Source organism: Fusarium oxysporum, chromosome 9 (assembly GCF_000149955.1).
Source record: "Fusarium oxysporum f. sp. lycopersici 4287 chromosome 9, whole genome shotgun sequence".
Classification (NCBI taxonomy): Eukaryota; Fungi; Ascomycota; class Sordariomycetes; order Hypocreales; family Nectriaceae; genus Fusarium; species Fusarium oxysporum.
The window spans coordinates 73,932-97,916 of NC_030994.1; the positions used below are offsets into that span (position 1 = coordinate 73,932).

General features: G+C 45.0%; 6 protein-coding genes across 7 annotated transcripts; 5 read left to right on the forward strand and 1 right to left on the reverse strand.

Moving 5' to 3' along the window:
• The first annotated feature begins 349 nt into the window (after window positions 1-349).
• FOXG_08877 (uncharacterized protein) lies at window positions 350-4,464 on the forward strand. Its single transcript, XM_018387903.1, has 2 exons — window positions 350-1,017; window positions 1,069-4,464. Exons 1-2 carry the CDS (start codon window positions 438-440, stop codon window positions 3,942-3,944), a joined length of 3,456 nt encoding a protein of 1,151 aa, XP_018245863.1. The 5' UTR covers window positions 350-437; the 3' UTR covers window positions 3,945-4,464.
• Window positions 4,465-6,355: 1,891 nt separating this feature from the next.
• On the forward strand, window positions 6,356-7,841 carry FOXG_08878 (uncharacterized protein). Its single transcript, XM_018387904.1, has 2 exons — window positions 6,356-6,983; window positions 7,050-7,841. The coding sequence occupies exons 1-2, from the start codon at window positions 6,919-6,921 to the stop codon at window positions 7,432-7,434; spliced, it is 450 nt and encodes a 149-aa protein (XP_018245864.1). The 5' UTR covers window positions 6,356-6,918; the 3' UTR covers window positions 7,435-7,841.
• Window positions 7,842-8,772: 931 nt separating this feature from the next.
• Window positions 8,773-9,461, forward strand: FOXG_08879 (uncharacterized protein). The gene has a single exon (XM_018387905.1). The coding sequence runs from the start codon at window positions 8,883-8,885 to the stop codon at window positions 9,435-9,437; it is 555 nt and encodes a 184-aa protein (XP_018245865.1). The 5' UTR covers window positions 8,773-8,882; the 3' UTR covers window positions 9,438-9,461.
• A 3,557-nt stretch (window positions 9,462-13,018) lies between these two features.
• FOXG_08880 (uncharacterized protein) lies at window positions 13,019-14,190 on the reverse strand. The gene is made up of 2 exons (XM_018387906.1): window positions 14,047-14,190; window positions 13,019-13,988 (listed from the first exon to the last, which is right to left on the reverse strand). Exons 1-2 carry the CDS (start codon window positions 14,047-14,049, stop codon window positions 13,140-13,142), a joined length of 852 nt encoding a protein of 283 aa, XP_018245866.1. The 5' UTR covers window positions 14,050-14,190; the 3' UTR covers window positions 13,019-13,139.
• Window positions 14,191-14,315: 125 nt separating this feature from the next.
• On the forward strand, window positions 14,316-19,150 carry FOXG_19941 (uncharacterized protein). Of its 2 annotated transcripts, XM_018400203.1 has the most exons (4): window positions 14,316-14,611; window positions 14,683-14,782; window positions 14,880-16,023; window positions 16,100-19,150. In XM_018400203.1, exons 3-4 carry the CDS (start codon window positions 15,081-15,083, stop codon window positions 18,388-18,390), a joined length of 3,234 nt encoding a protein of 1,077 aa, XP_018245868.1. In that variant the 5' UTR covers window positions 14,316-14,611; window positions 14,683-14,782; window positions 14,880-15,080; the 3' UTR covers window positions 18,391-19,150. The 2 variants fall into 2 exon arrangements, with proteins under 2 accessions (XP_018245868.1, XP_018245867.1); XM_018400202.1 differs by having other exon boundaries at window positions 14,683-16,023.
• Window positions 19,151-21,153: 2,003 nt separating this feature from the next.
• On the forward strand, window positions 21,154-23,225 carry FOXG_08881 (uncharacterized protein; the record flags this gene model as incomplete). The annotated part of the gene is made up of 4 exons (XM_018387907.1): window positions 21,154-21,337; window positions 21,627-21,780; window positions 21,905-22,100; window positions 22,149-23,225. The coding sequence occupies 4 exons, from the start codon at window positions 21,154-21,156 to the stop codon at window positions 23,223-23,225; spliced, it is 1,611 nt and encodes a 536-aa protein (XP_018245869.1).
• Between the last annotated feature and the right edge of the window lie 760 nt (window positions 23,226-23,985).

Below are 23,985 nucleotides of genomic sequence, written 5' to 3' on the forward strand. Positions count from 1 at the left end.
AGCACTTAAAATACTAATTACTAATAAATATTTATTTTAATTATTATAAAGCTTTTATCTTACTAGTATTATAAAACTTCTTATATAAATTTGATTATTAGCAAGCTAATAATGTAAATAATAATTATTAAGGATATATAACTAGACTAAAAAGTAAAATAGGGCCTGTTTCTGTCTTTAATACTTAAGTAGGCCCTATATGCCTGAACAGCACTGCCTATGTATAACTATATAAAATTGCATTTAAGCATAAACCTATAAGGCGCTATATGCTTTAACTCTATAGTATAGAGTACCCCGCACAGCAGTTAACTGCAGGCAATAATTAATTAATACACTACTGCTTATTATTCCTTTCCTTACCGTTAATCCTTTTAGCACGCTCAGTGCGACAACATTCACCCTATTCACCATTCATCATCATCCATCGCATCATCATGGAACCTATCGGCCTCGCCATTGGAGTCGTCGGGCTTGTCGGTCTCTTCAGCTCATGCTTAGAAGCCGCAGACAAGGTGCAGGCCTACCTGTCATTCGGGACGGAATCTGGTGTGCTGGACGCTAGATTCAGGGCTACCAAGGTCCTTCTTGAGAAATGGGGCCGACGTGTGGGACTTGAAAAAACAACTCTGGCAGAAGACCATCATCCCGCTCTCGACGACCGCGATATAGCGGCGGCAGTAGAGGATGTTCTCAGGATCATCAATACCATATGCGAGTCGAGCAACCAGTCCATACCGCAGTCAAAGCTGACCCCTTCGCTTGTCGACGGGGTTTCCTTAGGATCCATTGGGCCCCCGTCGCTTCATGGTATGAGGAGACGGAAGCTTACTTGGGCCCTCTGGGGCAAGGGAAAGCGGACAGATCAAGTCGAGCTGCTCGAGACTCTCGTGCAGCAGCTGAATAGCTTAGTGCCTCCCGATGCAACTGACATGCTCTCTTCTGGGACGGCCCCGGGTCATGCTTCACTCGCAGAGCTACAGCGAATCTTGGCGCGAATCGAGGAGGTGCATAGAGGCAGGTCGCTAGCTGAGAACTTCTAAGGGATCTGAGACTAACATATCCAAGCTGAGACGCGACGAGAAGTCTACTCCTGGCTTGATCGCTCAATCCCCAATGAGCACTATGACGACTCCATCCAGAAGAAGCTAGTCGGCACTTGCGATTGGATCTTCGAACGGGTCGTGTTCCAGAACTGGCTGAGTTCTGAATTCACAGTTGGCGCAAAGCTGCTGTGGATTAACGGACCAGCAGGATTTGGCAAGACTATTCTCTGTGCAAACATCGTGGACCGCCTCGTGCCCACTCTTACGACACCCGTGGCCCATTTCTTCTTCTCATCCGAGCTCGAGAACCGTGAGGATCCTTTCCTGGCTATACGGTCATGGATTTCCCAGATCGCCTCGCAGCACGAACCCGCATACAAGCACGTCCGTCGGGTTTGGGAGCAGGACTTGGATTTCGTCTCAACACGCTTGACTGCCATCTCTCTCCTCGCACAGCTTCTCCACATTGTTCCTAACTGCACACTCATTGCTGATGGTCTGGATGAATGTACCCACTTGGACGACAGCAATGCTTCGGTTGCCAAATTCCTTCGTATCGTCGCAGGCGCAGTTGATGGGACTAACACTAGAGTTCTCGTCGTCAGCCGTGATGAGCCCCAGATCCGCCACGCTATCACAGATAACGCACTCTGGAGCTTCGACGAATACAAGATATCGCGCCATGATGTTCGATCCGATACGGCCGCCTATTCTAGGCATATCATCAACAGGAAGCTCCCAAACAAGAATGACGTTGTCCGGTCGACCCTCTCCGAAGCGATGGCTGATCGATGTGAAGGCCAGTTCCTCTGGTTGAAGATGCAGGAGGAGTCCCTGAGGAAAGGGTTGAATATGAAGCAACTCCGTCGCGCTATCGAAGAGACCCCGGCTGGGCTTCACGGATTGTACGACCGAAACCGGAGTAGAATTAAAAACTGCCGAGACCGTGAGAGGATCTTCTCCCTGTTGCGCTGGGCTGCGTTCGCACTACGTCCACTGACAGTCTGCGAAATTACCGAGGCGGTTCTCATCACTGATTCGGACGACCTTCCGGTAGATGATCTGCCTGACACTGTGGATGGTGACTATGTCGACAGCGAGATAGTTGATCTCTGCGGCCCCCTCATCCAGGTCAGGCGCCAGAAGTCGGACGGCTCTGCAGGCCAGCAGACGGTGCACCTGGCGCACTTTTCCGTCAGGCAGTTCCTGCTTGTTAACCTCCCAACACCAGGCTGGATATCAGAGAACGAGCGCTTGCGAGCCAACTACCAAAACACTCTACTCGCCAGAGCCTGCCTTTACTACATCAACTTCGAGCGTGTCTGGCAGGAAATCACAGATCACGCATCTTCTCTCGGCACGGCGCTCCGCAACTATGCAGCAGGGGCTTGGCATCATCATTTCAAGTCTGGTATATGCAGCGACGAGGAAATGTTGACCCTTGCCATCCGATTCTTTGACAGAAGCAGTAAGACCTGGAATGCCTGGAGGGCATGGTCCGATGAACAGGACGCCAAGGCTGAAGGGCTTTTTGAGAAAGTGGCCACCCCAACAACACAAAAGCATGAGGCTCAGGAAGATGGGATTGAATCCGCCTCGCCGAGCCCGCTCTATTATGCAGCGAAACTCGAGCTAACCGACGTAGCTAACACCTTGATTAAAGAGCGAGACTATAATGTGAATGAAGGAAGCGGCCTTGGGCTCTCAGCCCTCGACATCGCCTGCAGAAGGGGGAACGAAGAAGTTGTGAAAGCTCTCCTCGATGCAGGCGCCGACGTATCGGCTGTTGACAATGAGGGTTGGACACCATTGCTCTTCGCAGTTGTTGAGGGACGTCTCGAGGTGGCTAAGCTTCTTATCGAGAAGGGAGCTAGAGCCATGGATCCACATAGGAAGGGATGGATGCCGTTGCACAGCGCAATCTGGGCTGGGCACGCCGAGATGGTCAAGCTGCTTATCGAGAACGGAGCTAGCGTTGTGGCTGCAGATAGGGACGGATGGGTGCCGTTGCATTATGCATCCTGTCGGAGGCATGTCGAAATCGTCAAGCTACTTATTGAGAAAGGAAGCGACATCATGGCCGCTACAAAGGCGGGCGTGACTCCATTGCACTCGGCGTCCGGTACTGGGCACACCGAGGTGGCCATGTTGCTGGTTGACGAGGGAGCCAGTATTATAGCTGCAACTTGGAGAGGATTTACGCCATTGCACACAGCAGCTCAATATGGGCACTGTCAGGTAACTAAGTTGCTTATTGAGAAAGGAGCGACCGTTAGGACTGAGAGAAGAGATGGATGGACCCCATTACACTCGGCATCGGCGAATGGACACACCGAGGTGGTCAAGCTGCTGCTTGCGAATCCGGATATCGAAACTAGCCGGGTAGGAAACTTTGGTCATACGGCGTTGTTCGTCGCTTCCAGGTACGGGCAAGTCAGCGTGGTTCAAATATTACTTGCCGATGGGCGAATTGACCCGGGCTTCAAGGACTGGTCTGGTTCAATAGCGCTGTTTGCTGCTGTAAGAAACGGTCACTTCGAAGTGGTAAAACTTTTACTCACGTCCGGGGGTACGAGGACTGAGAGCCTGGACGGGTTTGGCCTCAGCCTCTTCTGGTGGGCGCGTCGCACTGGCAACTCTCAGATCCTCCAGCTCCTAGAGCAGCATGCCGAAAGGACTGGGAGTCCTATTCCCGACGACCCCTCTCCTGTCGAGCCCATCTCTGTTCGGTTTGATCCCCAACTTGCTTGGTGCGACGCCTGTACGCTCACCATCCCGGAAGGCGGTGAGAATCTTTGTAAAATGTGCCAAGACAGTGACTTTCACCTATGCGCCGAGTGCTTTGACAGTGTTCGTGTGCAGTGCCACAATGGCACTCACGTGCCCGCACCACTGTAACACCTCCGTCCCCGTAAGAAGCTGGTTCATTACTTCGAAAGGCCCTCTTTCAGTGCATTATCTGCTAGAGTTACTTTTCATCTTGTCATCACGGCGAAGTGAACGGCCAAACACTATCCATAGTAAGTATACTCTTCGTTGCGCCCAGTTTCACACCTCGACCTCTCATCAAGCAGCGGTCCACCCTGTCCCAAGATGTTGCGCGTTGCCCAAACTCGCTGGTCTTCTACCCAATCTCGGTGTCACGAAAACCAAACAAAGCTTGAAGGCCCTACCCAGTCTCCCTCGCGGAACATGACAGTCTCGTGGTCACTAGCACTGTTAAAGAATCTTTAACACTTTGCCAGCGCCATTAGCGTTCAGGAAAGGCTACTTGAATAACTGTTGCTGCTCAAGGATACATAGCAGAAACAGGGCATCTGTTGTTAGAGCATAAGCTCTTATGGCCTCGCTCAATATCCCGGCTGTGGATATTTGTCTCATTGATGTGAGACGGTTGTTGGTTGTTGTGGATCCCCTTTTTTCCATAGGTGGGCATAGTGAGTTTCTCTCTGGTGCTCATCTTAGGATGCTTGTGTCGATTCAAGCCAGTCAGAGAATAGGAGTAGCATTTCAGTTTTGACTCCCCACTTCTCTGCAGGGTAGGTCCAAGGTTCGGTTAACACCAGCATGGGCTACTAAAAGATTAAAGATAACAAAGTCTGTAGTAATTACGTTGGAAAATATATATATATATATATATATATATATATGAAGTCTACTTAAGAAATTTCATAGCCTAAGTCATCACCAAGCTACTCTTGTCCTCGGCGCTGTTATAAAAGATGGCGTGCAGATAGGGGTTACTGAAGAAAATTAATTTCTCTATATATAGTGCAGTATGAAATGAGATTCACTATGTTGACCAAGACTTTAACCAAAAGCATTACCCATATATAACTTTCCTTAAGAGATACTAATAGTAATAAGAAACTATTACCTATATGGATCTTACTCTATGCAGATCGCGAAGCATGCATATGCTCATGCTGTCAGATTTCTAACTATATTTATAGCGTTTTGCAAACTTATTATTCAAAGCTGATAATGCTATTGGAATGTGTTATATCGATGGCGATGTGGGGTGTTATATACCCCTGTTATAATAAGTATTAATAGCTAGCTGGGATTGAGAATGTGATACTGTGATATGTTTAAAGAGTCTTATGCTATGTCACGATTCGTGCCCGTAACAGCGCTGTAAGGCTTCTATAAGGCAGCTGTAGCATACCTATAATTGCTTGCATAGCGATTATAGCCCGATCTTTTGACCTGTGGTTTAACGGCTTATGTAACTGTTATATGCTAAATGCAGGAATAGAAGTAGGAGTATTCTTATTATATTACTTCTTACATCTTTTAGAATTTACTTAATATAAAAACTAAAAACGCAGTGACTGATTTAAGAAGTTAAGAACCTAATATTAAAATTTATACTAAGAATGGCTAAATAGTTTAAGAAGAGAGTACTTTATATATATTAAAAAAGGTATATATTTATAATATTATTTAAAGTATATATATATATTAAAGTTATTATAATAATAAATAATAAAATATAAAATTGGGGTATAAATAGAAAGTAGGTATATAATATTAATTTAATATTATTTTAATAAGCTAGTAAAAAAGGAAATAAGGCTGTAATATAATTATTACTTAAAAATAATAATACTATTAAATTAAAGAATAGCTATTAATATTAAAATATATTATATATCCTATGCCACTCTCTTAGATAATTTTAAGGTATCTACCTTAAGTATATAATAATATCATAATAAAAGCATTAGGAGGGGCTTAGTTACCAGTAGCCCTTATCTAAGTTAGACCTTGCTGTGTATTTATCGCCCTTCCATTATATACTAACTTAAACTAAGATTTCGACATTACATCAACTTACTGTTGTCCTAGTCATTAACAATGAGATTTTCGCAAAGGCTATATTTATCTAGCTGCCTTCTTAGTAACTAGATTTCGACGATAACTAGGATACTAACACAACGGTTATGCTAACTGGTATTATTATCGCCTATCTCGGGCTAAGGACTAACGGATTAGAAGCCGGTTGAGTCAGCAATGCCCCTGAAATAAGATACAGGGGGTGAAGAGACTATCGACTCTGCTAGCCATATCTGTTTAGTTAGCGCACCCTAGGATCAATAGTTCCAACTCGCCTAGGTATTCAGCTGTCGACCAAACATGACCTGATAATAAAAGATATTTCGATTTTTTTTTTCCTGTTCTCCTTTGCTTTCTCTTTTTCTTTTCACCGCATTTATATCGCTCGTTTTTCTTTCAGTCGTTCTTTACAACTATTGTAGACCTGTCGCAATGCGTGTCGTTAGTACCCTTGGCTCTCTAGTCTTAGGCGCGGGCCTTTGCGCAGCTCGAGTAAGTCTTTTCCAACGCTCGCACGCCACAATTGTTCCAGGGCTCACTAGTTCTAGGCTTGTGCCCCCCATCCTCGGCCGACATCATTCAGCAGCGAAGTCGGCACTACAACGTCAGAGTCCGCAACGGCTACTTCTAGCTTGACTTCTCATGAGACTCTAAGTGCCACCAAGTCTGAGACAAAAGTTGAATCCTCTGTAACCATATCAACTTCTTCAACCGAGGTCTTGTCGTCTGTCGGCTCCGCCACTACCGGACTTGAAGAAACTACTTCTGGCTTGACAGTCACTGAGACTCAGACCACCGTTGAATCCGCTGCGGCGCTGGAGACTTCTACAACCGAGGCTTCCACGTTGATCAGCTCTTTTACCACCAAACTCGCGACAACGACTTATGTCACTTCCCAAGAGACTGAGACATCCACAACTGTCGACGAAGCCACAAGCACCACAATCGGAGCAACCACAACGACCGCTGAGCTTCCCGTTCAGACTGCCAACCTCGTTCAGAATGGTGGTTTTGAAGATTCTTCCATCGAGCCATGGTGGCCTCAGGAGCCACTCCAACTGTCGAAGCATTATTTTGCCCCGAGGGGACACATTGTCTGTGCGTATTCTAAAAAAAAAGAAAATCACGGAAAACACTGTCCAGTTGTGTACTAACATACCACAGGAGGTTCACTGGATCCTACGATGGCAATACCGCCACAATATGCCAGCGCGTCCAAGTTGAGCAGGGCTTTGAGTACGCTTTCAAATCAAATGTTAATCAGAACTGTATCAAATCCTTTGGTTCAGCCATACTCTCATGCGACGACAACATCAACACGGTTGAACTACTTATTGATGGGGTATTCGACTCTGGAGATCAAGGAATTATCGGAGATTCTAATTATCACGAGTTCTCAAACACTTTCTCATATGTCGGCCCAAGCATTGACTCGACCGATCTTTGCATCATTTTCAAGGTAAACCAGGGCGTTTATTACAGCCACTACCTTGATGGCATTTCCTTGACCCGTGGGAAAGCCGTGCCTATCCCTGCTGAAACAGACTAAGGTCTTTCATGGAGACACTAAACCTTGGTTGATATTTCAAGGATGGATCATATCAAATAGGTGCGATTGGTCCGCTTATTCACTAGTCAGCCAAGCTCCCTTATTATATAAGGCAGCTCGCACCTCCCCTTTTTACTACAATTCAAGGCTCTTTTGACCCTCTCTTATGCGCTCCTCTGCTGTGCGTGTCACAGATCAGTACGCATCATGAGAGATTTGAGGTTGGACGGCATCACATTATGCTTGATATTAGTAGATTACACTTCTTGTCAGTTCTGCTGGCTCTACTATTTACAGTTACAACAAATAGATTTGATGATAGAAATAAATTTCTTCAAAAGATGGAAATCAAATCTACTCATACAGCACTATTATTTCCGTCGTCAAAGCCCTAGAGCACAATTGCATCAAACCTAACCTCCCAGAGAAGCAGCTCGTATGATTCATCAAAGGAGTAACCTCCAAGACCGATGCATTCATGGCAGATGTCGAAGTCGCCACTGTTACATATATCACAATTACTAAAGACCTCTCCCATAAATATCTATCGCGCATGAATGGCAGCAACCTTCTGTAAGCCTGAATGCACCCTTTCCACCAAGGAAACAGATAACCTTATCGTGACCCTCCTTTCTCGCCTATTCCATAGCTATTCTTCCCAAATTATCGCTAGACTTGGCATCGACGGCCCCTATATGAAGAAAGGCTCTGAAGACAGAAACTTGACCATGTCTTGCAGCAATAGATGGAGTAGTTGAGCCCCAACGGTCGGAGTCATCACCAGTTTTGTGATTTGATTGCAACTATGTTGCAATATGGCCTTCGTTGTTCCAGATACATTCATTCTTGTTCACTTTGCCAATTCTCATCGGTTTCCTAGTGCATACTCCTCGCGAATATTGTACGTATCTATGTATACAAGCGAAGTATGGGAACTACTAACTTTAAGTCATAGCCCATTTGCCTTTTGAACGAACTTTCGGGTTCGAATGCAGCGAATATCTAAGCAAGGATGGGCTGGCTAGAGTATATAAGCACTGGCCAGAGTTCAAAATAGTGAGTCGTCGATCAGGATCTTACTGCGCTTCGGTATAGCTAGAGATCAAGAACATCTGGCTTCCAACGACTGTAATGTCAGGAACTTGGGATGAATCAGTAACAATCTATGCTTTGGATATAATCAAAGACGACCAACCCATGCAGATTACTTGCAGGCATGTTTTGATAGCAACTGGCACAGGGTGACGAACTCCTGTTATGCCTGACATATCAAACAGAGTGAGCAGTGGCCCTTTTCGGCGCCCGCTAGGCCCCGCATTGGAGTATGGACCCTGGAGACGAGAAACAACTATCTTCATCTATTCCCTCCCGTCAGGCGGGGCTACATAGTAGCACAGGAACGGCTGCGCCAAGCGGACTACTAGCTCATCGAGTTCCAGCCACCAGATATGGCCGAGGTCTGGGACCTTTGTAAAGCCTTTATCCACGTTCAGGGACTCTCCGTTTTGAAGGGGCATATAGAAAAAGAACCCATCACCAAGGTTGTGAAAGATACAGGCATCTTGACGTCCGAATGGCCCACAGGACTCAAACTTGATGACGTCCACAGACTCAACCAGAGACTTGCAAGGCTAAACGTCCAGATGAAACAGGCTTGGAACGCGACCGGTCATGTTCTTGATGCCCTGCTTTGGGTCACCAGCCCCAACACAGCTCTGCCAGTCGATGAATGGAGAGATACAACCTTTACGACTATATTCAACGCCGTCGATTGGCCCGCCATCTCTCTGCCTCTGGGCATGAGCTGTGATAAGGATGTTGATGTTCCGTACATAAACTTCGAACCATTTGGAACTGAAGACAGCCGGCTTAATTCTCTCTATGATCCCGAGCATTTTCATGGGCTTCCATTATCTGTGCAGTTAGCAGGTCAGAAGTTCGAGGATGAAAAGCTTCTAGCTATTGCAGAACTTATTTATCCGATTATGAGGGGTGATAGTTAATGTTAGTTCGTAGCTTGATCTATTATACTAAGTATAACTTTTTCTATTTTATGTAATTATAGAGGTTAAACTAGTTTTTACCTTAAATAGTACTTAGAGCAAATATAGTAAATCCTAGAGATTTAATTTCTATTATAGTAGATAAATAGTTCTAGCCTAGACTTTAGTTTATAGTTCCCTAAGGCTATATCTAATATAATACTAAACTTTATAATAACTATATAGTTATAAAGCTTCTTAAATCTTTATCTTTATTAAGAGAATATATTATATTAGGCCCTTATTATAGTAGTAGTAGGCAGGAAAATATATTATTATTAGCTATCCTTATTTAAAATATTATTACTAAATTATAAAGTAATATAAAAGGAGATTAAAATGTAATAAACTAATTATAACTAGGCGGAAATTATATTATTAAGCTATCTAATTTATTATAATAAGCGTGTATAATATATATAAGCTACGATTTTATTATTACCCGTTGGCTTATGCCGCGAGGCGGGGCGAGCCAACTAAGCAAGCTTAGTTGGGCCTAAAAGTGTGAGACGGCACAAAAGTGTGAGATAACCCCTCACCGCCGGCTGTCGTGAATTTCATTGATTTTCTATGTGATTTTCAGGCAAATCTAGATGCCAATTAGTGAAAATAGTACCATTTCTGTCCACTTGCATTATGCCGTTAATACCTAACATTAAAGCTGCTTAGGCAGTGGTTATTTCACGCCAACGACTCTAAAAGGGCTTATCTCATGATGCTTCTAACGGGCCAAAGAAGGCTCTCTCTCTCTGCGATGCTAAACGATAATATCCCGGCTCTAAGAGGCCGTTTATTGCTCGGATTATTAAGCAGCTTAAAGCTGCTAATACCCTTGATTATAAACTAGTTATTTAGCCAAATATGGGCCGGCCGCGACTTCTTTCGGATGATGAAGATAAGGCTATTGTAAGCTTTGTTATGTAGATGCAGAAGTCCAGTCTTCTAGCTTCTAAAAGCGAGATTGTGGATGCAGTTAACACTATAAGAAGCCGCCGTGATGCTAATGCCAAGCCGGTTGGGAAGATGTGGTATAGGCGCTTCCGTGATGATTATCCTGAGCTTGATACCTCGATATTAAAGGCGAAGGAAGCGGCGCGCTATAAGTATAAGGAAGCCGGCATAGAGGAAATAAAGCAGTGGTTTAAGCGGCTCGATGAGGTTATTACGAGATACGGAATCGGCGCCTCGGAAATCTGGAATGCTGATTAAGCAGGTATTAGAGTCGGAATACTGCAAGAGCGAGTATAATGCCTCGTTATACGTACTAATAAGAAGGCGGCAACAGAGGTATATTCCCCTAATGATCGAGAGACTTGTACCGTGATCGGTACAGGTAACGCCGCCGGAGAGACTACTCCGCCGTGGCTTATCTTCAAAGCCTTTCTAACGCTTAAGTGGGCGAATATAGAAGGCGATCTCGAGATGCGGTTTGCATAGTCAGATACAGCGTTCTCGAATGGCGATATAACGCTTGAGTAGGCGAGAGACTTTAACCGGAAGTCTTAGGATAAGTCTGCAGCAGTTTAACATTGTCAGCTGGATTTTGAAGAGTGGTTTGGGTGTAATGAACACCTAAAAAGCCCTTCTAATGCTGCTGCTTTATATAATAAGCCTCCGGGCACGGAAGGAAAGGCTAAAGAGGATCTCGTGTGGCGGTTGCTTGTTATCGACGGCTTCTCCGGTTACAGCTCTTTCGCCTTTCGAGAATACTATATAAAATTTAATATCCTTATTGCCTTCCTTCTTCCTTATTTAACTCACATACTTCAACCAATAGATCTTGGTGTTTTTCAGTGGTTAAAGAATGTATACTAAAAAAGGCTGCGAGATGCTTTGCGGAAGGGAAATTTGAGCTTTAACCGCCATGACTTTGCCGGCTCCTTTAAGGTATATGTAATCAGCTTTAACCTTCTCTTAAATACCCCGCTTTTCACATACTAATCCTCGTTATCTCAGGAGATCTTTGATGAAGGCTTCACGCCGGCCCATATTATCACAGGCTTCGAAAAGTCAGGGATCTTCCTGCCTACCGAGGTGCCTGCAGTTAGCTATCTTCTAAAAAAGAAGCTGAAGATGCATAAGGCTATTAACCCGGCTTTATCTTTGCTTTTACCGGCAGAAAATCGGTTTCCTTTGGCCTCTGATATAGTAAGAGATATCAGTAACCGCTATCACGATATTCTGAGCTCCCTAACGCTCAGGGGACTAGAGTCAGTCCGGAAGATCGTCAGTGAAGCTATTATGCTTGAAGATATCGTAAGGAATCACGTTAAAGATCGCCAAGGGCGTATCGAGAAGAGATATTACCAGAGAAAGCGCAGCAAGCAAGTAAAACCAGTAGGAGAATATATTTACAATGTGAGCTTAGAAGAGCTTCGAGAACAGCATACTGAGGATGTAAATGCAGGAAATAAGGCATAACAGCGACTTCAGCTTCGGAATCTTCGATCTTTTGCAATCTAGCAGATGAAGGAGATAAGAGATGAGTGGCGGAAGAAGAAGGAGGTTATCGTTAACGGCGTTAAAAAGAGGTTACAGTTTAAATAGTGGCTCGAATACACCGGAAAGGATGTTAAATATGCCTTATATGACGCCTTACGAGCTAAGATACGTTCTTAACTAAACAAGAAGGAGGATTTCTTTACGATTAATACCTAGCTTGCCCCGGAAGCCCGTGAGGCTATTTGCAAAGCACGCTTTGCAGATAAGCCCCTCTCGTCAGCCGATTTATTACGACTTCTCTGCAGCAATAATACCGTCGATTTCACGCTCACATAAGCGCCGGCCGATCAGGATGAGGATGAAGATAATGATTTATCTGATGAAGATGATCTCAAGATGCCCTTATCGCCGCCCTGCCTACTAGACCGCGAGTCCTCCCTTCCGATGATACCCTTAACACCATGCCCGCCTTAATACCACGCCCGGTATGACGATGCCTTTATCAATCGGATGATAGAGGAAGCCGAAGCCTTAGAGGCCACTCAGGCACTTTATGATGAATAATAACACCCCCAAATTGCGTGAGAAATGCATAAGAAGTCGTTCTTAATTAGGAAGCTATCTAGGCGCCGCAGCAGTTATTTCGCCTAGTCACATATAGTCAATAGCAAATATATTATCACAAGAAGCTTTATTTCTATAATTCTAGCAATTTTCATATTTTTTGACCTGATGAGAGTGTTGAAGAACAGGAAATGCCGCAAACAGCACCAAAAACCGGTCCCTTCGGTTGTCTCACACTTTTGTGCCGTCTCACACTTTTGGGCCTAACTAAGCTTGCTTAGTTGGCTCGCCCCCCCTCGCGGCATGAGCCAACGGGTAAGGGGAAATTAGTTAGATTTAATAGAGCTATAAATAAAATTATAGGTATTTAAAGCCTCTTAGGGTTAGGATAGGGTTAGTATTAACTATCTAAGCTATTTTTACTTTAGTATTTTCTTTTTAACTAAGATGTAGCTTATAAGAAGAAGTAGAGGTTTTTTTTTAAAAAAAAGAAAATACTACTAAAAGTAGTAATCATTTACATCTTTATACTATGCCTCTTAAAATCTTATAGCCATGCCTTTAAATATTCTATAGTAAATAATAAGTAAAGTTAATATAAAATAACATAACTAAAAACACCCTCCGTCAGGGTACTTTATATAGTTGAACCCCGATTTAGGTTTTATAACCCCACAATCCAGCAATAAAGGCAGCTGAAGCCTCTTTCGAAACATTGCCACGAATGACCGAAGCATCCTTTCCTAGACTAATATCTTCCATGACCGATCTTTGACCCGGCGTGCTCGGGTTATCGAAACCAAGATCGCCCTCGTAATACGTCAGGTTGTCGCCGGCCTTCAAATTCTTAGTGACAAATCGTTCTATCTCAGCCTGTAACTCCGTCGGATTCTTTCTTGCTGTAGCGTTCTCGATAGCAGCTCTATCGTCATCGGCTAAGTGAATAAATTCTTCACTTTCTCCAGCAGGTAGCAGAGATCGGTCTTGTAAAACGCGCCTGATCCGGAGACCTTCGCCAAGCACCGCTTTCACTCTCTGGTCAACCTGAGTCAAAGTGCCGCAAGCGACTTGAAATCCATCCCGGATGTTACCAGCCATGCCAACGTTGACTACCAAAATACGGACTGTCAGAAATCCCTGGTGGAGATCAATCCGACGCAAAATATCGCTTATTCCTTCACTGTCTCGGTCATGATCAAGCACCGCACGTGCATATCTCTTGACCTTATTTTTCTTTGCCCTCTCTTGCAGTTTTTCATGAACTTCTTGGAGTTGTTCGAGGGTGACTTTCAGCCTTGCAACTTCATCCCCGACAATTTTAACTTGAAGGTCAGGTTGTTCTCGGACAAGCTCCAGAATCTCTTGAATAGCTTCCAGATTACCCCCAAGGTTCAAGACGACTTGCGGAGCCTCATGATACGCGTGGTTCACTTCGCGTATGGTCGTGATAACCTTGAGAGAAAAGTCAAGGAGACTCACAATGGAGCTGGCGGCGCTGATGACTTCCTAAATCAGCGTCAACTCATGTTTCACCACTTAGTTAGAACTTGGAAATCAAGCATACCATGCTGATGATATCTAGTACGAATTTGACGACCAGTCTGTTGGTTTTGGAATTGGGGAGTTGGGTTTCGGGTCTGGTTGGGAATGGTAGATGCCTAAATCCCTCAAGCCATCTGATTGGTCACGCAATGCATGAAGTTGAAAGTCAGCGCCGACTGCCAAGCCGGATTTGCGCAGATTCGGATGCTGACGAGTAAGCAATTTCATTCAATTCCGTATAATTACATATAATGAAGTATTCGGGCAATGCTGAGTGAGGGGTTTCTTCTCCTCAGCAGTAACATCCAGTGATTGCTTTACTCTATAAGTAAAAGCTGTCGAAGTTGCGGGTTTCTGGAGACGGGAATCTTCAATCGAACTTCCTACACATCATCCCATGCAAGACTGGCTGCCTTCTGGTCCCTCCTCTAGTGGGGATGAGGGCTTACCGTCATCGAAACGGCGCAAGTCAATCTCTTCACCATCTCACGACTTCGTTCTGACCGGTATCAACTTTGGCAATCATGCGCGATTGCATCAAGGCAATATCAACATAGAAACGGTTGAAAATGTTGTTCTGGAGCAACGTGAGTTGAAACCACAAATTCCGAGGCCACGACTAGGCGTACTGGTCATGACTGATGCGCGCAACGTCTAGTTACTCCCAGTGACAACGTGATTGGTGAAATACTTCGATTATTACCACCCAAACTTGACCAAGATCTCAGTATCCTATGGAAGGACTGGTACGATAAACAGTGCGTCGATGCATTTCGTTGGCTCTGGAGTGAGCCCCGCATAAACCATGCAATACATAATGGGCAAAGAATTTTGAACATTGTTGATGAGACTCAGTCAGCTCTTTACCCTGCCTTCTTAGCAATCACATCCGAGCTTTGGAACCGCATCTGTTCGAAAGACAACAGAACGACTATTTGTTACAGTTCCAGCAGCGTTTGGCACAACATCCACTTCGAAGGAGTTTTACAAGGTTTACTCGCATCATCGGTGTCACAATATGACCTGGTCGATGAGTTGAGGATTATTCACTCACAAATGCATAATCGTTCATTCAACGCACTTTCAATGGCTGATAGGCTAATTCAGTTACTTTTTGCTCTCCTGCGGCAACGCAAATCTTCTCGATGCTTTGTTTTACTCGAATATTTGGAGAGGTTCGATTTGGAGTATCAGAGACGCATTATCGACCTAATCAATACTGAAGCAGCTGACCTTGAGGTCACATGGGTACTGTTTTCAGATACTGACTGCACTTCCTTTTTATGTAGTACGACCGCATCGTTTATTCTCACCTTTGATCAAGCCTTCGAAGGTCTGCAACTAAATGACGTGTTTAATAACATCAGGTCATGTCAGAATTTGCTGAGTGAAAGCCATACGAAGGCGGACCGATTTCCTGAGCTACAGTACACTCAGCTGGGTCGAAAATGGCTCCAGTCCCGGAAATCTTCAATCCTCGTCTGCCAAAGAATGGAGGCAGATCTAAAGACAGCCCAACCTGCACATTTACTGAACAGTCTCGATATATCAAAGTTACTGTCCGAATTTCAACATCAACATTATACGTGCGCTTATGTTTCTTTGAACAATAGACCACAATCTTTCGAATTTACACAACGCCACATCTACGCCGACATCTTTTTCCAAGTTGCCAACGGTATCCAGAATAATAAAATTCTCCAAGAGAGACTGTTGAAACTGGGTGTTAGAGACAGGGCTAGGCTTGTCTCAGCTACCAAGGGAAACCCTTCAGTCAATGGATGGCCCGACTTGTTTACCAAGTTCTCCACGTTTCCAAGGCACAATAATCAACTCATCTTTCTACGGCTTTCTGCAAGGTTTCCATTAGACTTCATCACTCATATCTCGCAGTTGGGATTCGAGTGGAAGGTGTTGGCTTCGATCTCTTCCGCAGATCACGGAGCTATCTCAGACCGTTCCATTCTCCCTATCGTCAGCCTTGACAGCGAATACAATGGTAAGATACCTATTTCAATCATATAACCGCCTCCAGGTGGCCTTTTGATGGATCCCACTGATCCAAAGGTTTACAGAATGCCTTGTATCTCTTGCATTTCAAGGAATGGGTGAGATTTGGCATCAGATTCGAGATGCTTTGCCCGGTAGCAACGAATGGATCTGGTCCAACAGGACATTTCGTAAGTGGTATGAAACTTCTGGATTGCTATGGATATCTGGCACGCCGGGAAGTGGCAAGTCTGTTCTATGTAAGACGATCTTGCGCAGTTTCACTTCTCGGGTGCTAGATTTCACCCATGTTCACGCTTGGTTTTATAGCGCCAGGGGGCTGGAAAGGGGAACTTTGCACTCATACATGCTGAGAGCCATCTTGCGATCAATTCTTGAACGAAACCCCCAAGCTTTCAAATCATTCAAGAACCTTTATCGCGCTCGCGTGCAGACTGAACATCATGTCTCCTGGATTGATGAAGATTGCCATGTCCTGGCCGAGGCCCTACGAGCAATTGCCGTAAACGACACAACTCCACGTACTATCTTGATTCTAGATGGGCTTGACGAGTTTCTTGGGAACCAATCAGATCCGTATACAGTCCAGGAGTTCCTGGAGCTGCTTTCTTCCCTGGCATATACCAAGAACAGCCACATATGGCTAATCGCTTGCAGTCGCCCAGTCCCCGAATTTCGGTCTGAGTTCATGGAGTGTTTCCATATATCTATTCACGAGAACAACTGTGAGGATGTTTCAATCTTTATTGAAAATGGAATTTCGAAGCTGCGAGCAGCATGGCCTCGACGTGAAAAGAAGCGAGGTGGTAAATCGAGGCACTTGAACTCCTTCGCTCAACCGTTGCCTATACAGCCAGAAAGACTGAGCTCTCAAGAAGAGTTGGAACTTGAAACATTAAGACAATACTTGACTTCACGAAGTTCGGGGTCGATCATCTGGATAAAGCTTGTCCTTTCTGAAGTGGAACTTCTAATTCGACGAAAAGAAGGATTCACTCTTGAACATCTTCGGGAGAAGGTCCAGTCATTACCGCGAGATCTCCACAACCTTTATTGTGAGATAATCACTCAGTTAGGACTAGACCACAATTCAGAAAAAGCAAGGATGGCAGAAAAGATATTTTTATGGGTCACAGGCTCTCGTGGATGGGGCATTTTGAAACTTCAGGAACTTCGAGAGGCACTGGCGATACCAGGAAACTACCAACAGTGCACTACCATGGCCGCTTTCGATAATCTACAGGTTAATTGCCATCAAATTGGAGACGACTGGGATTATTTCTATTCCATTATCTACTCTCACTGCGGAGGCCTAGTTGAATTTATGCCACCAGTGCGACTTGATAACGCGACTACGATTACACTTGAGGAGATGAGCGGGGATTGGACTGTCCAGCTGGTCCACCACACTGCAAAGTCATTCCTTGAGTCCAAAAACAAGCCTTCGCAACTGCGAATCGTCGACGCAGATGCTGTTCAGTTCGTTGCCACACAATCGGCATGGTACTTGACTCTTATCTTCCCGCCAGGGTGTTCGCGAGACATCTTTAATATGACTGATGACGATATTGACGGGGCAACACTGTCTACTGGCTCATACATGTCAACTACACTCGGTTGGGTAGAATGTTTGAAAGGCTCGTCGTCGCCTCAGTCCAGCTTGAATATGCCAGTCTTGGTAAAACAGAACTTATGGAGGTTGATGCACCGTCTCAACTCAGCACCTCTACTTCTCTTTGTGCTGAACGTTTTGAGGAACAATAATGCCAGTACAATATGGTCTTTAGCAAAAGAGACACCTGACTTCCTCATCTGGTGGCTCCGGTATCTTCAAGTTCCGTCCGAAAATGAAAGAACCGTCAGTAGTCTTTCGGAATACTTGTGCAGCCCTGGCAATATGCGCATTCTTTCCATTTTGCTTCAGCTCAGAGAGATTCTGGCCGAAGCTTCGACTTCAGTTCATGACATCTCGAGTGGTCCATTATACTATACACAAGATGAGTCTTCACTCCTCTCTTGGCCTTGGCACGACTTGGAGAAGTTCTTGACAGAACTTCCTTCTTGGACGGCTGGTCTACATTATCCAAGTTACAGTGAATGCAACCTTTCGATTGCTACGGAAAACGTGGATGATGCGAAATGGGGCGATCTGCGGAACGGTAGGGTTATAAGAGAAGCTCGAGACTTATGGAGCTCCCCGACCCCAAGTGAACCCCTCAATTCGTCAGACGAACATACACCCAGTCCGTTAGACGACCTTGCACTACTCGGAAGTATATCCTCTTATGATCGCCAGCGAGAGTTTGAGGTTGCTTGTTGGGTTAATGAGGCCCCATTTGTTTTGGACAGATTTTGAAACGGCGCCAACTAAGAGTTTTAGTCAGGACATGCAAAATGTAGAACAAATCGAGTACCATCGACATTATCGTGTCCATCGAGAAGAAAGCCGGTTGCCCAGCCGGGGAATGGGCTGCTCCTATGCCAACCATCAGACCAAACCGAATAGACTCGAAAGTAGCAAGCTTCTGTTGTGATACCGATGCAGCAGACGCGGTCCCTGTTGTTTGCGATAAAAGACAGACAATGACAACATTATGATCTCCTACTCGGCCTAGGACAAACATATTGTTGTCCTTCGATCTTGCCGGCAATGCTTGGTGTTGTTCATCGAGCATAGCCTTCGCAGCCGCCAACTCTGTAGGAAGCGCGCATATTGAACCCACGGTATAGTCTCCATAGTCGAAAATGGCCTTATCGGTCCCCACTGCTGAAGAGGTAACGTTATATCCGGCTTCAACGAGCGAGTTAGGTAGGTCCCACCGAGTTTGCGGATTGCGGGGCATCTGTATCAGTATTTTCGATGTCTATCAGAGGCGCAGTATTATTTTGACTTGGCATTGCGGGACGGTATAAGGTTGCTTTTTTTTTTTTTTTTTTTTTTTGTGTGTGTGTGTGTGTGTGTCTGGCACTTGCAATTTCCGTCAAAAAATATAGACAGAGGCGAGCTATTCAAGAATTTTTCCTTACCAATGATGATATGAAGTTAGTAGACTCGCGTGGCTGTTAAAAGCATGTCAGCAAAACCCTCTTAGAGCCTAGATGAGACTCACGCCAGGCTAGTAATATTCATCTTATCTTATCTTATCCTTTACCATGTTAACCACTAACCGGTCTCTGGTATTCTCCGAAGAAGTCGAACCCGAATTTAATTTTCGGTCGATTATAACGACGCACGACCCGACAATACAAGTAGACAAGACAGCCCTGCCACCAGATATGTCTATCAAGTCAATCGTTCAACATGCATATCCTAATGCCATCTATATCACGGCACAATGCCCAGGAACCGCAAATCATCAATATGCGGCGACTAGAGGTTGAGGAAGAATAGTAAATACCAGATACTTTAATATATCCAAAGAGCCACTTTTAAAATGGTTTACTATTAGATTATAATCTTAAAGTGTAATATTGGCTATTTAACCATTAATTATTGAGCTTTTTACTCTCCTGCTAACCACGTCCAAATCACAATCTCATACCAGTTACTTGCTATCTTCATCTCTATTAAGCATACTCTGCAGTAGGCGCTATGTGCAGGCCAGCTGGAAAAGATCTGTAACCTTGTCATGATGTTTAATGCGGCATTATCACCAGCTTTCCCTCAGCTACTAGTGAGCATGGAGAACCCATTCGTCACTCGCGTTGGCGACGCACGTGGAACAATATCCCTTGGTGCAGGGGTTGATGCAGAGTAAAAAGGGAGGTTAGCCGTATTACTGTTGTTATGGCACGCAGAGTTTGTCAATTTCGCGTTTGTATCTTGGTCGCATTTCCGACAGCTGGTAATGGTTAGGACTGTTGCACATGGGGGGCGCTTTGCATATAAAAGACCCTGAAACATGGAAGACAGACCTTAGGGAGCAATACAGTAGTTGATGATCGTAAGGGGTAAATTCCCTGTCGCATGTCATACTAGCGGGCAAGAGTCTTTAGCCGTCTATCCCACTGACATCATTTAAGCTGAGATTGAGGATGTACCAAAAATATGGAAAGATATTTTCCTCTTCTGCTGCAAATCCCAGATCCTTTTGCGTTTGTTGAGCTGGGCACCGGGCTATCTTTGAAGGAGTATGTTGTCGAATCATGGGGATTGGGATAGAAATAGCGTCTGAACGGCGATGGCTAAACTTGGCACGTCGGTGATACATTCAGCATAAGATGTATTTAATAGGATATGGGTATAGTTAACAAGAGCCTCCAAATAATACCATGGGAGGACATCGTGAGATGGCTTTTATCTTAAAAGCCCGTGCAGTGCAGCGAAAATCACTTTGAGTAATCCGAGCCATTAGTGGAGATATGCAGAGACCTGACTGACAGCTGAACTATCCTCTTCTCACACCTGAGGGATTTATCCCTGGACCAACTCTCAATTTTTGCAACTCAACTAATGAAGTCGAGGCCATTCTTCGCAAGGGTATCATCTCCGCACAAGACAAGGCACATCGTTATGGCCGACGTCAAAGCTCCTTGAGATCACGGAATAAGCCGCTTAGCCCCACAAATATTCCAAGCTTTCACGATTCCCTGGTTAACATGTAAGGGGGGGTGTGTGCATATCTTTAACAACTATTACGCTCACGGCCAGGAGGCCTCCTCTGTCATCTATTTCCCCTCACAATCCTGTCGTGTGACACCGCATCTCATTGTTATGTTTAAGATTGAGAATATGTAAAACATATTTATTAGCTTCCTTGCTTTGCCGCACTTGAGCGCTGGTCACGCAAACACGACTTGCTGCACATGTTAAAAATCCTAAAGTGGTGGTGAAGCAGCGATCCTTGATTTTGATGGTGGGGAGCAGATAATAACATGCCTGCCAACGGTGTGAGGGGAATGATCAGAAGTCGTGGGATCTGCTTTAGTAATGAGAGAGTGTTAAGAACATAAAACAAGGGGGGAAAATCCCTCACCTCTTTCTGGGAGATTGGGAAGTTTAATTGTATGCCTGATTAAACTATTCCCTAACAAAATTGCACACTTCTCTGAGCTCCTGCAACTTTAAACCTTATGCTTCAATATCGAGATTACCGAAATATCTGCATTTTCTTTCCGTATGGATTCAGTATCATCAAACTCCCAGGTCGAGATCCCAGGCAATGACTCTTCTGTTTCTGAGACCAGTGATGACAGCGACCCTCTCTGCACCAGTGTGAATCACAGCAACCAATCTGTCGTATCGTCTACTGCAGAGTCAAGACTTCATCAAACCATCTGGCACACGATCCGTGGGTTCCAAGGTATCACCGTATAGACTCATACCTCATCTACTATGACCATTGACTAATTCACTTTTACCAGTACCAGAGAGACTTCGACATGTATATGACTCTGTCAACCATATCGCACGCCCACGATCTCGACCTCACGAATCAGTCATCCCAGTACCATGTCTACCGGGTTGCCCAGAATATTTTGAGACCCCGGCCTGCTTTACATCATCGCTGGGGGCGATGCTATTGTCTTCCTGGGTCAACAGTTTGCTGATATTTGTTGTTGCTGGTACTGCGACATATATGGCTGACGCAGGTCCAGTCTTGACTTTCACATGCAACACCATCGCGATCGTGCCTTTATCTGCTCTCCTCACGGACGCAACGGAAGTTATTGCAGCCAAGGCAGGTGATACAATTGGGGCATTGCTGAATATCACATTCGGCAACTTGGTAGAGCTTATCCTGTTGTACGTCCACTGTCATCGCCACCATACCTCAAGTTGTTAAGCTGACCCATTCTATCTACAGCGTGTAAGTGATTGAGATATAGAAGCAGACCATGAAGGTAATCAGGGATCCTGACCAAAACAGAATTGCTCTCAGGAACAACCATGTATACATAGTCCAAGCCTCAATCCTTGGATCGATACTCGTAAACCTGCTCTTGGTTCTGGGTTCCGCCCTCTTAGCAGGCAGCGTAACCGACGTAGATCTTTTGTGCAATACAGCCGAGGGACAACTTCTTGCTTGCTTGCTATTTGTTTCTGTATTCGTGGTGTTGATGCCAGTAAGTGCTAACGTGTATCAGCTGCATGCAACTAATAGCATTTTGCAGACGGCATTTGCGCAAGCAGTCAGCGAGACGAACAAGAACAAAGCTGCGACACTCAAGATGAGCAGGATTTCAGCACTTATAGTATTACTCATTTATGTGCTGTACTTTGTGCATGAAATCAGATCTCGTCCTGTAAAAGGGAATGATGTTGAATCACAGACCTATGATCCTGAGACTGGTTCAACCAGTTCTACTAACTACCGCTCTGGGTCTGTGGACCTCGGCTCTAGTTCTTTCAGCTCACAGCACCTGCCATCCCGAACAATTCGTTTTGCAGATGACCAAGACCGAGAACGCAGAAGTGATTCGATCTACAAACTCAACAATATTGCTGAACTGGAAACCGTTGAGCCGAGCGACGTTGGCGATATGATGATGGATCGAGGCCGCCGCAGTGGAGAGACACCCCGCAGCAGCTACACCAGACCAAACTCTTATCAGCCCCTACTAAATTCGCGAACGCACTCTCGCTCCATCTCGGTCAGCAGTAGTATAGGATTTCAAAGTCGGGACTCGTCTATGAGTCGAGCAAGTCGACATACCACTGCCCTTCACCTACTAAGAGAACATCGCCTTAGTATGGATCAACTGGTGCATCCTCGGTCACATGCTGAGCACTCCGAAACTGACTGGAAAGCCCCTGTCGCTATGCTTATAATCACTTCGCTACTGATGTCCATGTGCGGTGAATTCCTCGTAAGTACTATAGACGATATCACGCATGACGATGGTTTATCTGAACCACTCATCGGGCTGGTCATTCTTCCAATCGTCGGAAACGTCGCAGAATATGTCACCGTGGTAGCGGTAGCTATTCGAGGCAATATCGACCTTGCTACTGCTGTCGCTGTCGGTTCATCTATTCAGATTGCTCTTTGCATTTCACCCTTGACCGTTATGGCAGGATGGGCAATGCGGAAAGATCTGGACCTTGCTTTTAATACATTCGAAATGGTGACGCTGGCTGGGACAGTCCTCCTGGTCAACTTGCTGATTCTCAACGACGGGAGCTCGAGTCTGAAGACAAGTGGCTTAAAGGGCGCATTGATGTGTGCTTGCTATGTTATATTTGGGTGAGTAACATGCCTTCTTGTCGCTGTCGAAATATCTCCTGATAGTTGCGCAGGGTGGGAGCCTTTCTCTACCCTTCAGTGAATTAATCCAAGGAAATGATCGGAGTAGAAGGGTGGGCTTCGCAATATTCCAAGACAAGGAGGTTTTGGTAACTCTGCGTCAATGTCAGGTTGTGCAAGGCAAGGTAGACAGGGTCGAGTGCAGATGTAGATTATTGATGCATAGTGGCTAGCCCATCCCTTTGGTGGGTCTCGAGAGCAAGATTTACGTACTCGTTGGATTTTGGGTCCCTAAAAGGTACCTGGGAAATGTCCTTGCCCTGTGATGATGTTCTCCACTTACAAACAGCAAACCTGGTCCGTAGCTTTTTCTTGTAAGTCGCAGCATACGTCAATCGTCATTTGCGGATAGAGGACGATACATAGATTTATAATTCAATATCCATTACGCCGAGCTATGGTCAAATCTTATGCTTTTTCTCCTTAGTTGATCGCTTCTACTCTCAATCAGCTCTTTGCTCTGCACTTTTCAGTATGCTCCATGATAACCAACAAGACCTACTTGACATTGACGCCGGTCTCTTGTCAAACTTAAAAATATGTCTACGGGAAGCGGAGTGGTCGAAAAGCAGTACTCCTCAAGTAGCAACGCTGCAGAAATGTGATAAAAAGCTATATAACGCCAGGTTCGCGATTTGGGAGGCACTTATAGCAAACAAAAAGGTACAGCAGACTTTGCACTCCGAAATACTCAAGTTATTAAC

What these genes read in the sequence shown, in the direction of transcription:
- FOXG_08877 (XM_018387903.1), top strand. Translation starts at nt 438, where the DNA reads ATGGAACCTATCGGCCTCGCCATTGGAGTCGTCGGGCTTGTCGGTCTC. An exon ending in AATCGAGGAGGTGCATAGAG is followed by an intron (nt 1,018 to 1,068) that starts GCAGGTCGCTAG and finishes AACATATCCAAG; the next exon opens with CTGAGACGCGACGAGAAGTC.
- FOXG_19941 (XM_018400202.1), top strand. Translation starts at nt 14,422, where the DNA reads ATGCAAGACTGGCTGCCTTCTGGTCCCTCCTCTAGTGGGGATGAGGGC. An exon ending in AAATGTTGTTCTGGAGCAAC is followed by an intron (nt 14,612 to 14,682) that starts GTGAGTTGAAAC and finishes CGCAACGTCTAG; the next exon opens with TTACTCCCAGTGACAACGTG. An exon ending in CCTTGACAGCGAATACAATG is followed by an intron (nt 16,024 to 16,099) that starts GTAAGATACCTA and finishes AAAGGTTTACAG; the next exon opens with AATGCCTTGTATCTCTTGCA.
- FOXG_08879 (XM_018387905.1), top strand. Translation starts at nt 8,883, where the DNA reads ATGGCCGAGGTCTGGGACCTTTGTAAAGCCTTTATCCACGTTCAGGGA.
- FOXG_08878 (XM_018387904.1), top strand. Translation starts at nt 6,919, where the DNA reads ATGGTGGCCTCAGGAGCCACTCCAACTGTCGAAGCATTATTTTGCCCC. An exon ending in CCCGAGGGGACACATTGTCT is followed by an intron (nt 6,984 to 7,049) that starts GTGCGTATTCTA and finishes AACATACCACAG; the next exon opens with GAGGTTCACTGGATCCTACG.